This window comes from Lissotriton vulgaris, chromosome 2_2 (assembly GCF_964263255.1).
Source record: "Lissotriton vulgaris chromosome 2_2, aLisVul1.2, whole genome shotgun sequence".
Classification (NCBI taxonomy): Eukaryota; Metazoa; Chordata; class Amphibia; order Caudata; family Salamandridae; genus Lissotriton; species Lissotriton vulgaris.
This window is the reverse complement of record NC_141688.1, coordinates 129,750,172-129,764,581: the sequence shown is the minus strand read 5'-3', so window position 1 is coordinate 129,764,581 and position 14,410 is coordinate 129,750,172. Positions and strand designations below refer to the sequence as shown.

Below are 14,410 nucleotides of genomic sequence, written 5' to 3'. Positions count from 1 at the left end.
TGGACGCCTCAGGGCAACTGTAGCGCTCTACAAATCCTATTTTCATTTCATTCGTTTCAAGGATACCAGGACCAACTGGAGCTACACAGAACCAATACCTGGGTTACTTGACCCCTTGCAACAAACAGAGTCCAATACAGAGGATGTAACGTCAGCACCGTAGAGACTCACCTGCTGAGTGGCCTACCTGTCCTGACTTTGCACACTCAACCAGCGAGACTGACAACCGCAAGGCTCTAGGATGCACAGAGCCCAGCTGACCTATTCACTCTGCAGCTGAGTGCCCCAGCCTGAATATTGACAAACCGGCTGTGCCCCCTCCTCTTCAGGACCCTTATGACCTGAGCCCCCAGTTGGGAGCTCCCAGACTTGTCCCCCTTCTGCAGCCTGTTTGTAGTCAGCCCCCCTTCTTTCCACCGGCATAGCGCGCACAGCTACCTACCCGATCAGCACCTCTGCTACCAGACACCTCAGGGCAGTGCAGGTAACGAGTAACTTCTAGTGGTACTTTAGACCTGGCCACCTATGACCCTAAGTCCCGTAGTAGACCCCCAGAGACAGATTGCAAACAACTGTGTTTAACAGAGCTGGAATACCTACGGGTAGCCGTGCGCTATACCAACAATTGATTAATAATAGCCACAAATGTCTATTCCCCCATAGGGAAGCACTGCTGCGTAAAGATGCATGAGATCGAAATCCTTTACTTACTGTGAAAATTAATAGCTGCATAAGTACTTACTTGATAAAGAAGTTCTTGGTATCATCAAAATTTTTATAAAAATTCAACTTATTTTTCTGAATTGGTCTCAAATTTATTATTGTCTCGGAGTAGAACAAATGCTAAGCACTACCTTCTAGTAAGCCTAACTGCTCGCCCACACTATCACAAAAGAACTTTTGGAATATCATGTGTGCCTTTGTAAACCAATTGGGGCTTATATTAAGAACCAGCTTTCTACACAGAGCTAAAGGGGTGGGCAGTGGTACACACCTTAAGGAACTAGGACTGTGGAATCAGATTGACTGAATAAGTGTTGTCTTAAAAGTCATACTCCTATTCTTTTAGAGGATTTTTTGACGTTTGGATTCCAATTTGTGTAAGGTGGTAAAGAAATGTACTAGTTCAAGAGAGGTGGCACGAAGGTATTTAACTACTCTGTGTAGAAAGTTAAAGGGGTGTGGCAAAATACTTAAACAGCAAAGCCAAAAGTTGCATTCACTCAGAATAAAGTGTAGGTGCAAGTGGAACCAGTGGAAGACTGGCCACAACACTTTGAAGATATCACAGTTCTGTTGTGTGAAAAGTTGCAAAAAAGAATTTGTGGAGGAGGCACAATACGAACTTTGGTCTTAAATAACAAAGGAATGGTCAGTGCAGAATTAGAAAAGATAATCTACCTTTAAGCTATCATATTCATATACCTTTTTCTCCCAAAAATATAAAGTGGGTCCTGGCAATTTATTTTACAAGCCAAAATTTGCAATGTCTGCAGTTCCAGCTCTCCAGGACTATAGTCAGTTTTTTTACCTGCATCCAGAAACCTTCCCTCTTGCTTTTAACCATTTGAATGGACCCTCACACAATGTAGATACCTCTCAATCTAGTTCTGTCTTCCATGATACAAGATTCTGTCATATGTTCCGTCACTTATGGAGGCTTTACCCTAGTACAAGCCAGCTTAAGCAATTGTTCATTTACTAGTTTTGCAGCATGAATCTTTCTGGGTTCACTATGCTGTGCATTATTCCGCCATTTAGTGGTTGGGTCTGGAATTCTAGTCTTTTTTTTTTTTTCTTCTTTTCGTGGCCTAGATGGGCGTTGACATACCACCGTTGGTGTCCTTCGTTACGTCGACTTGCTTCCTCCGGAAGTTCCCACTTTGGCCGCCATCTTCAGAGGAATCGAGCAAATCAAAGATATTCGAAGAAAATCAACTTTTTCAGCTACACTGGAATACAGGTCAGGTACCCGAAGCTACGAGGGAGAAGTTTTAACGAACAAAACCTCAACGCTCGACGGAGAATGCAGTCGCAGGGGGCTCCCTGAGAGCGGGGATGGACAAAACACTGTTCAAGTTTTGCACCAATTGCCACCACAAGTACACCCAGAAGGATCAGCATCCAGTCTGCATCCTCTGCCTGCCGCTCGACCACAGAAGCGAGGACTGCAACACCTGCTCGGCGTTTACACCCAAGTCCCTCAGAAAAAGTATATTTTTGTATTTATGCAGAGAAGCATGAAATAAGCAGGGGCCCAAGGGTTTGGTTTAGTCAAAGTCAGACGATTATAGACTGTACATCGGGAAATGGAATAGTCCAATATGGAGGAAATTGCCTTGGAACAGCAGGATCTTTAGTTTTGCCCTTGAAGGTGTCCTAAGAAGCCAGTCTTGCTTGTGAGGTTCAATACACTCTGTGCACTTCCTGAAAAAGGCATGTCCCTCACCAAAGTTGTTCAGTTTGTGGGCATGGTAGCGGGGAAAGGTCTTGAGGGCAGCTTTACAGGTGATACAAGCAAATTTCAAAAGGCTTCTCACTGCTATTGGGAGCCATTTAAGTGTGATCACAAGATGTGTAATGTGTTCCTATTTTCTTACCCATTGACCCCATCATCCACCACATTTAGGACGGTCTTTAGAGGGGCAATGTGCATTAGATGGAATTTTGACTTCATCGTCCTGCAACATCACTAAAGCAACACCTTGTTTTAAATTGTTGTTTAACTGTGTAATCTCTTCTCATCGGTTATGCTAGCATTACTCATTGGTGATACATAAGCCCTTTTCAACCTCCTGTATATTGCACTCACCTCCTCCACGTTATTTAAATCACCACAACAATACCAAAATCACCTTTCCGTTGTTTTTCGTGCTCCCATGCCATAATTAGCTGTGTTGTGCAAAGAGGCCACTATTCAAATTAATGGCAACAGTTTCCATCCTAGCCTACTGTTTGGTTGTTCTCAGCTAGTTGAGCAGGAGGCAGAACTAAGAATATTACCGGATGTGCCATGAAGGTCATTTTCAGCCTTTTACCCAAGGTTTTTGCCTCTATTTATTTTAAATTGTGTAAATCTTTAGCAAGACTAATGGGTTGTGAGTAAATTGTTCAGTGCATCTAAAACAAGTGGCATCTTGTTTACCTGCTTTTTGATTTCTATACTCTGAATAAACCATTATTTTATATTCCCATAGTAGATAAATTGTAATGAGTAAATCTAGTTTATATTATGCAAATGGGTGAAACTTACCTTAAATCTGATTTACGGTCAGTTGTCTGGCCACGAAGCTGCCAATATTTTTCCGTTGCTTCTCATAAATTGGCAAGTTGGTTAGTGCTTCGAAACGGGTACTGCTGTTTTTTTAACACACTCGGTTGTTTTTTTGGTATTCTTTTAAGATGGTGTTTTTTTTTTTCTTTTCCTTGTAGCATGCCTCTTCGGATGTAGAAAGAATGATTTTGGGGAATAAGTGTGATATGAATGAAAAACGTCAAGTGTCAAAAGAGAGAGGAGAGAAGGTAAGTGCTCCCGTTGCACACAACTTTCATTTAATTGGAAAACTTATCTGTGCACTGTAAACTGATGCAGATGCTACAAAGACTGATGCTTTTCGCCTAATGTATGCATTGTGTGTACATAAATGTGAAAAAAAATATTTAACCCCTTAAGCGCTGCCGTCGGCCAACGGTCGTCACGAGCGCTACCTCCCCAGTGATGCGCACGACCGTTGGCCGACGGGCCAGCGCTCGTTATTCGAACGTTCTGCACTGGGTGCTGAACGTTCGAAGCAGCTAAGGTGTTAAACAATTGCAGTCTATAAACAGTCCAAGAAGTCAACTTTTTATTTTCATTTGAAAAAGAAACGTTTTCTTTCATATAGGTCACCCTAGAGTATAAGTGACCATAAAAAAGCTTTCTCAAACTTTTTTTTTTAAAGGAAATGAAATGGGATCACAAATGCGCTAAGTGGAATGTATCACGTTATGAACTATGTGTATCTCTATCTGTCGATCTGTGTAGAGCGATTTGGACGCTCATCTTCTTCCCACCTAATGCTGTAAAGAGAATGTGTTTTACTTGTAATAATGGTCCTGAGTCTTAATACCATTGTATCTTGTTGCTCTGCGCCCTCGCGGCCACCCATTGGAGAATTAAAAAAAGGAAAAGAAAGATGGAATTAGTCCATATTCTGTAATAGCCTGAGCTCCTGCTGTTGAGTGCTGCTGCCTGTGGTGCCACGCACTGTTCCTGACAGGGGTTCGAGGCCATGTGTGTGACCCATTTTGCTGCTCAATTTTTTCTCTGCCTATACTGCTGTAATCCGCTGTGCTGTTCTGACTGTTTGAACTGTGCCTTTATCTGTTTTTTCCCCCTGTGTATTCTACCTTTTTTCACTTAGTTTTTCTCTTCCCAGCCTGTTATCTGTTTTTTCCCTGTTGATTCTGCCTTCTCACTTGTTATTTCGCTACCCAGCCCTCCTGCTTCGCCCCATCCCCCTCAGATTCCCCGCTCCCACCTGCGAGTCCCTCCCATTCCCTACTTAATGGGGTATGCGCCGCGGGCACGCCAAAGGCAGCCCCATCTGCGCCTGACCGCGACCAGCACAAAGGACCCTGGGTATACAACTGACCACAGTTAAAACGCAACCAACCTCTTCGCACTCAACCTCGGAAGCAGTAGTGGCTGGTGACATTTGAAAGTGGCGGGGCGTAGCGCGCGTGCCCGAATCCCTCTCCCCCCCCAATGGAGGATCCGCCACAAACCAGGCAGCACCTCCAGAAATACAAGTGTCCCTCTTCTCCTGAACATGTGCAGACCCTTGTCACAACACCAAAAACTATTTCGCGCGATTAAGAGAGCTGAGAGCACCCAAACCCTCAGGACTTGAAACCATCCTTGCTTTAGAACATTTGCGCCTCTCCTTCCCGCATAATATTTTAGCGAAGCCTCCCAAGCCCTATCCTAAACTACATTGATTTTGGCACGTGTATTATTCATGAGGGAAACACAATGTATCATAACCATAAGTGCATTTATCGCTTTTTTTTCGTTATTATGCTATTCGTTCGCCCTACCTGGAAACACGACTCAAGACAGTCCAAAATGTCTGATCTCTGCTCTGAGAATGATCTAGAACACGCCGGGGGGGGGGGGGACGGACTATGGCTTACAACTGGGAATATTTGAGCATCAAGACTCCTCTTAAATGTGGAATTTAAACAGATTAGTCACTGGACAATGTGGATAAATATAAATGGCGAGCAGCCTTGTGATCTGTCCTACCCTGCAGGTCCGCAGCCCCTTTGCTTGCACTGGCCTCGTGCACTGCTCTGGACCAGCACTCACTGACTGTACAAAGATCTTCTTATGAGCTTAGAACTAACGGCACACAGAAAATCATTCTGGCCCCGTAGGAGTGACAAGTAAAATAGAACTGATGGGAAAAAAAAGGTAAAAGGGGACAGAACTAGAAAGGGATATAAAGGGAGAGAATTTAGTAGTGGAAGAAATATAGAAGCGGGTATAAATAAAATAAAAGTCAAACTTACCTTCTTCCCGCCTTCAAGTTCCGAGTCCGAGACTCCACCAGACCTCCGACTCCCGCCGATGCCGTCCTGTTCTTTTGAATTCCGTGCTCGTCGTCACCAGTGCAGGAAGGCTGCAGGCAGCTTCCCTCCCCTCCAGCACAGCGCTGTGATTGGTTCGGCCGGCTGCCCCAACCATGTAATTTCTCTCTGTATGCTGTAGCATACAGAGAGCAGGGAGAGTGGGAGGGGTTACTCGAGGGCAGGGGGGAGCGGCTTGCCCACTGTTCTTAATACAGTTCATACTGTCTGTTTGGACAGCCTCTCAGGCTGCCCAAACAGACGGCATTAACAGTGGGGAAAGCCACTCCCCCCTGCCCTCGAGTAACCCCTCCCACTCTCTCAAGCAGGTCCTTCTGCTTTCTCGCCGTGCGAGAAGGCAGAAACAAATGGTAGTTCTCTCTAGAAAGCAGTGGGGCGGCGCCCAAACGCCCCCATGGAGGATCCGCCACTGCCCGGAAGGAACATCAACTGCCAACCTTCGAAGCCAAACTCCACCCACGATCAGTTCTCCTGCTGACACTGCCAACAATCCTTCAGTATCGACAGCACCCCTACCCACGCTCGCACCACCAAATCCCTGAAGTGCCTTCTCCTCAACGTACGCTTCCTGCTCACACACCTTAGAGATCTGGGACCTTCTCGCCAGACGTCTCCTTCTTCAAAGAAACCAACTCTACTTCTGCCCCCGACATAGCCACTGCCATTCTGGACAGATGCATGATCCAGAGGAGGGACCGCCCAGGAAGAGAACCTGCCATCGCACGCAAGAGCTCCCTCCGACTCTGCTCCTCCAGCACCAGTGAATCCCCCACCCCAACACGAGCACCTCCACTGCCAAATCCAGACCAGCCCCAGAACCACGCTGCACGGCTCACTCGCCTACAGACCTCGCGCCTCTTTCGCCATCTCCATTGGCGACCTCCTCGCACCCCACGCCATCGCCTCCATGGACTAACACAAAACACACAAAACAAAAAATGCCCAGACTACGCCTCCAGATTATTACTAACTGGGTCGAAGAGTAATGCCCTTTTCATTGACTGGCCGAGGACATTCTTTACGCTTTTCCACCTATCCCGCTTAGTCAGGCCGTCTTGATCAAGCTGTACAAATCCAACACCAGAATGATACTAATAGTGCCAGAATGGCCTTGTCAAAGGTGGTTCATAGACGTTCGAGCGCCCACACGAGGTTGCTGTGCAGGCAGGACTTCCTTTACAAGTTGGGAGGCCAGATTCTCCATCCCAATATTCCATCACTGCAATTGAACACTTGGCTCCTCAATGCGTACAATATGGCCATCTAAAGCTCCCGCAAAACTGTATGGACATTTTGAGAGTGTCTAAGCGTCCTTCCACAAGAAAATCCTACACTTCGAAATGAAAGATTTTGGATTTGGTGTGTTCAAAACAATTTTGATCTATTTGTCATGTTGCAGGGTTTGTTACTACCTGCTTTATCTAGTAAAGTCTGGTTTATAGTACTCCTCTGATCAGGTACACCTCGCTGCCATAACAGTCTACAGAAAATCTTCTTCACAAATCTATTTGTTCGAGGCATGTGGGCTGCTGAATTCATATCTGTGCATAGATCGCCGCCTAGTGTTGGGTCCGGATGATTGCACATTGTTGTCCTGGAAGAGTCTTCGAAGTATCACGAGATAGGTGGCTCCTCCCCTGGACTACAGTGCGCATGGGCATGGACTCCATCCTCAGATAGTTTTTTTCCGCCATTGGGTTCGGATGTAGATTTGTTAACTCAAGTTCGGAATCGATAAACTTTACATTTGGCCAAAAGGCCTTTAGTTATCGTCGGTATTGTCTTTGCGATCGGTGCCCAATACTTGTACCAGCTCTATCCTCGAGCCGGACGTGAAGAAGAGCCGCGTGGCTTTTCAGCACCAAGGCCCGGTCGACGCCAGAGGCCTTATCGACGATCCATCATGGAACGGAGCCCGTTCAAGAGATGTCCCGTTTGCAACTCCAAGTATCCTCACATCGATGTCCACCCGGTGTGCAACAAGTGCCTGTCTCCGGATCACGATGAAGCCGGCTGTATGGCTTGTTCTCGGTTCCGCTCCAAGAAGACGATTCGCCTTCGACGCGCAGCGCGAAAGGAGGCCCAGCAGACGGCACCTGACCCGGTGAACATCTTCGATGCTGAGGAAGATGAGAGAGTCTAGCAGGAAGTTCAAGAGAACCTGTCTGATCCTGCATCGGAGATCGACTCCAGTTCCGACGCAGATGTGGAAATGGTCGATAATGAAGAAGTCATCGACGAGGTAGGAGACGACGATGAGGCCTTCGGGGCCGTGGAAGATAGCTCAAGCGAAGAGCTAGGCCCAACCGTTGGTACGGGGGCCGAGACAAAAACACTCAATAAGGCTCAGGTCGAGGGATCGCCACATGGCCTTACCCGAGATCAAACGCTTGGTTCTACAGCCTCGCCTCAAGGCCTGGCTACGGACATTTCCAATGAGCCGTCGGTTGACCAATCGAAACCAAAAGCATTGGTGTCTACACAACCGAAAGCACCAGAAACTAAATCGAAACCAAAAGTGCGTATCACTTTGGTCGGATCGAAGGCTTCCGAACCATCGGCACAGACGAAACAGTGTTATCGACCCGGGGAAGTCGCTAAAGGGTGTCGAGCCAAAAGCCGGGGCGCCGAAGAAAATGGTCAAGGACGTCGACCCAAAGAAGTAGACACCGAAGGCCGTATACACTAACAAGGAACTCGAAACTCACAACGTTCTCGATCCTAAACGTCCACTCGACAAGGCTAAGGGCAGTAAAGACCTCAAGTCCAAGACTAGCAGTGGCTCTAAAGACCCCGTCGAGTCAACACAGCCATCTTTTTCGAAGCAGGTGTCGGACTTGCTGCAACTCATTAAAGAGAAGGCTCTTGCTGTCGGGCCGAAGGCCACTCCACCCTCGAAGCCAGTCAGTGAACCTCCGAAGTCGTCGGCACCGATTCAGTTCACACTGCCGCCGAAGGTGATACCTAAGGCGTTCACCCCTAAGACGGGCGTCGAAGCAGCCAAAAAGATGTCCATGGGGCCGAAGCCTACAACTACGGAAGGGGCCACCAAGCATCGACAGCCTCCGCAGGAAGATCAGTCGAGGCAATTCATAGACGCCGAGACGGGTAGACTTTCTATTTTCAAGCGAAAGATCGCCCCAGAACAGCCAATGGAGTCATATAAAATCCCATTGAAGAAAGAGGGATTCTGCTACGTCACCTCTTCTTTTTGAACCTATGCAACCACATGGACAAGACACTGCTCCTATTTCACCCACTTACTCAGATGTAGGGGATGGTGACAATGAGGATTACAGTTATCCTATAGACACTGATCCAGAAGATCACACTGAACCCTGGACAGACGCTGTTGACCCAGGGGATTCACAAACTGCCCTGGACAGTCTATGCTGTTAAAACGTCACCTACAGAACACACAGCTGCGTTTAATGCACTTATTGAGAGGGCAGCAAAAAATCATGATGTCCAGCTCCATGCTGACCCTATTGAAGACTTTTTGTTTGACACCTTCTCAACCTCAGAAAGAACTGTCAAAACTCTACCCATGCTAAAAGGTGTCCTGAAACACGCTGGAGACATCTTTAAGGAGACCACAAGGGCAAGGGTAATAAACCCCAGAATTGAGAAAAAATACAAACCAGCACCTGTGGACCCTACGTATATCAAGGGACAGTTGCCGTTGAACTCTCTGGTTGTTTCCAATGCCCGCAAAAGGGCGAACTCGCAAACAACGGGTGTTGCTCCTCCCCCTGACAAGGAATCTAAAGTGCTAGAAGCATCAGGGAAAAGGGTGGCAGCTCAAGCGGCCAATATCTGGCGAATCTCCAACACACAGGCACTCTTAGCCAGATATGACAGGGCTCATTATGATACACTCGAGACCCTGTTGCAACACTTGCCAGATGAGTATAAGGAGGCAGCAGAGATGCTCATACAAGAAGGGAAACTTATATCGAACGAGTCTATTAAGTGTGCGCTGGACGCAGCAGACACTGCAGCCAGGGCAATTAATACAAGTGTGATGTTAAGAAGACATGCCTGGCTGAGAATCTCCAGCTTCAAGCCCGAGATACAAACCACCATACTCAATCAGCCGGTTAACCCTGATCACTTATTTGGCCCAGAGATGGACACCACCTTAGAAAAAATTAAAAAGGACACAGAGACTGCAAAGTCTATGGGGGCTCTACAGTCGCAGCAGTTCAGGGGTGGTTCCTTTCGTCGCTCCAACAATAGAGGAGCTTCCAGAGGCCAGCTGTCCCAGCAGACACAATACAGTAAAGGAGGCACGCAGACCACCTACAACAAGAACAATACAGACAGGTGGGTGAGGCAGCTTATCCATTACGGTTATTGTCTGGAGTTAACATCCACTCCGCCCAACATACCCCCAAGAGACCGTCCTATGTCCGCAGAGCATTTACAATTATTGCAGCAGGAGGTAGTCTGCATGCTGCAAAATGGAGCCATAGAGCTCGTGCCTGTGGAACAAAAAGGTACAGGGGTATACTCTCTGTACTTCTTGATCCCTAAAAAGGACAGGTCCCTCAGCCCCATACTGGACCTCGGGCTCCTAAACCAGTACATTCTATCAGAACACTTTCACATGCTCTCATTACAGCAGGTCCTACCGTTACTCAGTCAGGGAGATTTCCTCGCAACACTAGATCTCAAAGATGCATATTTCCATATACCGCTACACCCATCACACAGGAAATATCTCAGATTTACCATTCAGGATCAGCATTATCAGTTCAACGTCCTCCCTTTCGGAGTGACGACAGCACCCAGGGTGTTTACCAAGTGCTTGGCGACAGTGGCTGCACACCTACGGAGACCGAACGTTCACGTCTACCCTTATCTGGACGACTGGCTTATCCAGGCGAAGTCATCCCAGCAATGTGCTGCCCACATGTCCCACACCATTCACCTTCCTATGATCTGGGGTTTTCACTGAATTATCCAAAGTCCCACCTTCAGCCCGCCCACGTACGGCAGTACTTGGGCGCAACAATAAACACTCTGGCAGCCAAAGCACAGTCAAATTCAGTGAGGATCAACAGCATGCAATTGCTGATACGGAGGTTCAAACCACAACACTCGCTTCCAGCACGAGTGTTCATGCAGTTGATAGGCATGATGGCCTCCTGCATCTTCATAGTCCCGAACGCGAGACTACACTTGCGTCCGCTTCAGGAGTGCTTATCACGTCAGTGGAATCAGGCTCGCGGACAATTAAAAGACCTAGTGTTGGTGACCGGTCGCGCATACAACTCTCTGCATTGGTGGAATCCACAAAACCTTTGCAGGGCCCGACCGTTCCAGTAGCCTGTGCCACAGATTATACTGACAACGGACGCATCTCTCCAGGGATGGAGAGCACATGTACTCCACTACACAGTGCAGGGACTATGGACAGCACAGCAAAAAAAGATGCACATCAACCTTCTGGAACTGATGGCTATCTTCATGGCGATGAAAGCATTCAAGGTACATTTGTGCAACAAGGTTGTGTTGATCCGGACGGACAACATGACGGCCATGTACTACATACAGAAGCAGGGAGGTACACACTCTCCACAGTTGTCTCATCTGGCTCAGAGCATGTGGAAGTGGGCCATTCAGAGAAACATCTTCCTCATGGCAGAACACCTCCCAGGCAAGGACAATCAGATGGCGGACCTGCTCAGCAGGCACAGCAACCAGATGCACGAGTGGCAGATACATCCATCAGTACTCCACCCGTACTTCCAGCAGTGGGGTCATCCACAGATAGACCTATTCGCCACAAGGGAAAACGCAAAATGCCAAAGCTTTGCCGCCAGGTTCCCACACCCACAGTCGCAGGGAAATGCGATATGGATGAACTGGTCGGGCATATTTGTGTGCGCTTTCCCCCAGCACCACTAATACCGCTGGTGGCACGCAAGCTGAAGCAACACTCGATGACTCTCATCCTGGTTGCTCCAACGTGGGCACGCCAACCATGGTACACCATGTTTCTAGAACTCTCTGTGGTACCGCATCAAGGCTGCACCTCATGCCCAGGGTTTTGACGCAGAGCCATGGCGACATTCCGCATCCAGATCCGCAACAGCTCAACCTGGCGATCTGGCTCCTGAGGTCTTAGAATTTGGCTACCTCAACCTGCCTCCTGACTGTATGGATATCATAAGGGAGGCTAGAAAGCCCACCACTGGAGCATGTTATGCGGCAAAATGGAAGCGGTTTGTCATTTATTGTGCCAACAACATTAATCCGCTAGATGCATCTATTCACAACATCATTTGTTATCTGTTACATCTATACAAATGCAATCTGGCCTATGCTTCCATTCGTATACATTTATCCGCAATAGCCGCTTATCTCCAAAACCGACACCATCTCACTTTTCAGAGTGCCTGCCATTAAAGCTTTTCTGGAGGGACTCAAATTAGTTATTCCTCCCCGACACCCACTAGCACTTGTATGGAACCTGAATGTGGTCCTCACCAGACTGATGGGTCCACCTTTTGAGCATTTACACTCATGCGAGATACAATTCTTGACATGGAAAGGAAAGTGTCTTTCCTAATGGCAATCTTATCTCTACGACGAGTTAGTGAACTTCAGGCACTAACTATCCAGGAGCCATTCATACAGATTCACTCCAACAGGGTTGTACTACGCACTAACCCCAAGTTTCTGCCTAAGGTGGTTTCACAGTTCCATTTCAATCAAACTATAGAACTGCCAGTGTTCTTCCAGAATCCTGATTCAGTGGCAGAAAGAATGCTCCACACACTAGATGTCAAGAGAGCTCTAATGGACTACATAGATAGGACAAAAGATTTTAGGAAAACAAAACAACTGTTTGTTGCCTTTTCACCACAACACAAAGGCAACCCCATTTCCAAAGCAGGTATAGCCAGGTGGATCGTTAAGTGCATACAGATTTGCTATCAAAAGGCTAAGCACACGTTAACAGTTCCCCCGAGAGCCCACTCCACACGAAAGTTGGGGGCCTCCATGGCTTTCCCTGGAAACATTTCTTTAGAGGAAATCTGTAGAGCAGCCACATGGTCTACCATACACACATTTACAAAACACTACTGCATAGATGTGCACTCCAAACAGCAGGCAGCTGTAGGGCAGGCTATTCTAAAAACACTTTTTCAGACTGCTGCAGCTGGCACGGGCGGCCTCCGCTAATAGAGGGACTGCTATATATTCTATGCACAGATATGAATTCAGCAGCCCACATGCCTCGAACCGAATATGCTACTTACCAGTATGCATCTGTTCTTGGCATGTAGGGCTGCTGACATTCATATCGCCCGCCCTCCTCCCTAGCGCCTGTAGCGGCTTCAGCACTCAGAATTACTCTTAGCATGGTCATCACTTACTGTATTACACCATCTCTGCCACAATGGCTAAAAACAATCTGAGGATGGAGTCGATGCCCATGCGCACTGTAGTCCAGGGGAGGAGCCACCTATCTCGTGTTACTTCGAAGACTCTTCCAGGACAACAATGTGCAATCATCCGGACCCAACACTAGGCGGCGATCTATGCACAGATATGAATGTCAGCAGCCCTACATGCCAAGAACAGATGCATACTGGTAAGTAGCATATTAGTTTTAAAATTCATCTTGTTACGAATTTCTTAGAGGGTATTGAGGTTTCCCCTCCAGTTAGAATTCCATTTCCCTCATGTTAGCTTAACATTGTTTTATCTAAATTAATGGGGGCCTCCTTTCAAAATTATTCACAAGGCTTCTTTACAACACCTTACATCTTAGTCATCTTAGTCTCAATTATTTCAGCTTGCAGAGCAAGTGAAATCTAAGCCCTGTGTATAAACAAGCCATATACAATGTTTCACAAAAACTGTTGTTATTAGAACTCATCCTAGTTTTCTCCTTACCGTAGTCTCTTGATTTCCACATTAATGAGACGATTTCTTTACCCACTTTTTTTTTCCAAATCCTTCAACTCTGACCGAGAAGTCTCTTCACTCCCTTGATATCTCAAGAGTGTTGAAGTTCTGTTTGGATAAAACTAGAGACATACAAAAATCAGATAGACTTGTCATAAATTATGGACCAGCAAGAACCAGGTTGCCTTCTACAAAACAATCCATATCAAGATGGATAGTTTCTTGTTTTGTTTTTGCATATTACTTGGCAAAGAAACCCTTACCTTTTAAGCCAAAAGTTTATTCTACTCTAGGTAAAGCGGCCACTATAGCTATTCTTAGGAATATCCCCATTGCAGATATTTGCAAAGCTGCGACCTGGAGGTCTATCCATACTTTCACTAGGCTCTATTGTCCAGATTCCGACTCCAGGAAAGATTCTCAAGTTGGACAGGCATCGTTGAGGAATCTTTTGGTTAATTATTGGAGTTGGCTCTATTTCCTGTCCACTCTGTGAGGGATAGGCTTGCTATTCTATTCACTGCTTAAGACTATTGATAAGGATCCCCCGGAAGAGAAGGAAAGTTACCTGTAATTCTAGTTTCCTTCTAGGGATATCTTCATCAGTCATAAGCACTCAATAGTCCAGCCCATGTGTGAGGACCCTGGATCACTTCTAATATACAAAGCAGTCTAAATTACAAATGAGTTTTGTTTTGCCACACCTCATTCGAGATGCAGGAGACGTTCCGTTAAACGAAAATGCAGGAAGTGGTGAGCCAGGCAATCCCCTCCGAGAGCTTTGTCATGTCAGCAATCTGGTTTGGCCAGTACCCTGTGATGTAGTGTAGTCTTAGTGAGCTGTCACATTGGTTAT

The 14,410-nt window shown here is 46.8% G+C and overlaps 1 protein-coding gene across 1 annotated transcript in view; it reads left to right on the top strand.

Moving 5' to 3' along the window:
* Positions 1-14,410, top strand: part of RAB8B (RAB8B, member RAS oncogene family) — a 207,615-nt gene that overhangs the window by 128,009 nt on the left and 65,196 nt on the right. Inside the window, exon 5 of the mRNA XM_086959445.1 lies at positions 3,433-3,522. Coding sequence (XP_086815571.1) covers positions 3,433-3,522 — 90 coding nt within the window. The remainder of the gene's footprint in view (positions 1-3,432; positions 3,523-14,410) is intronic.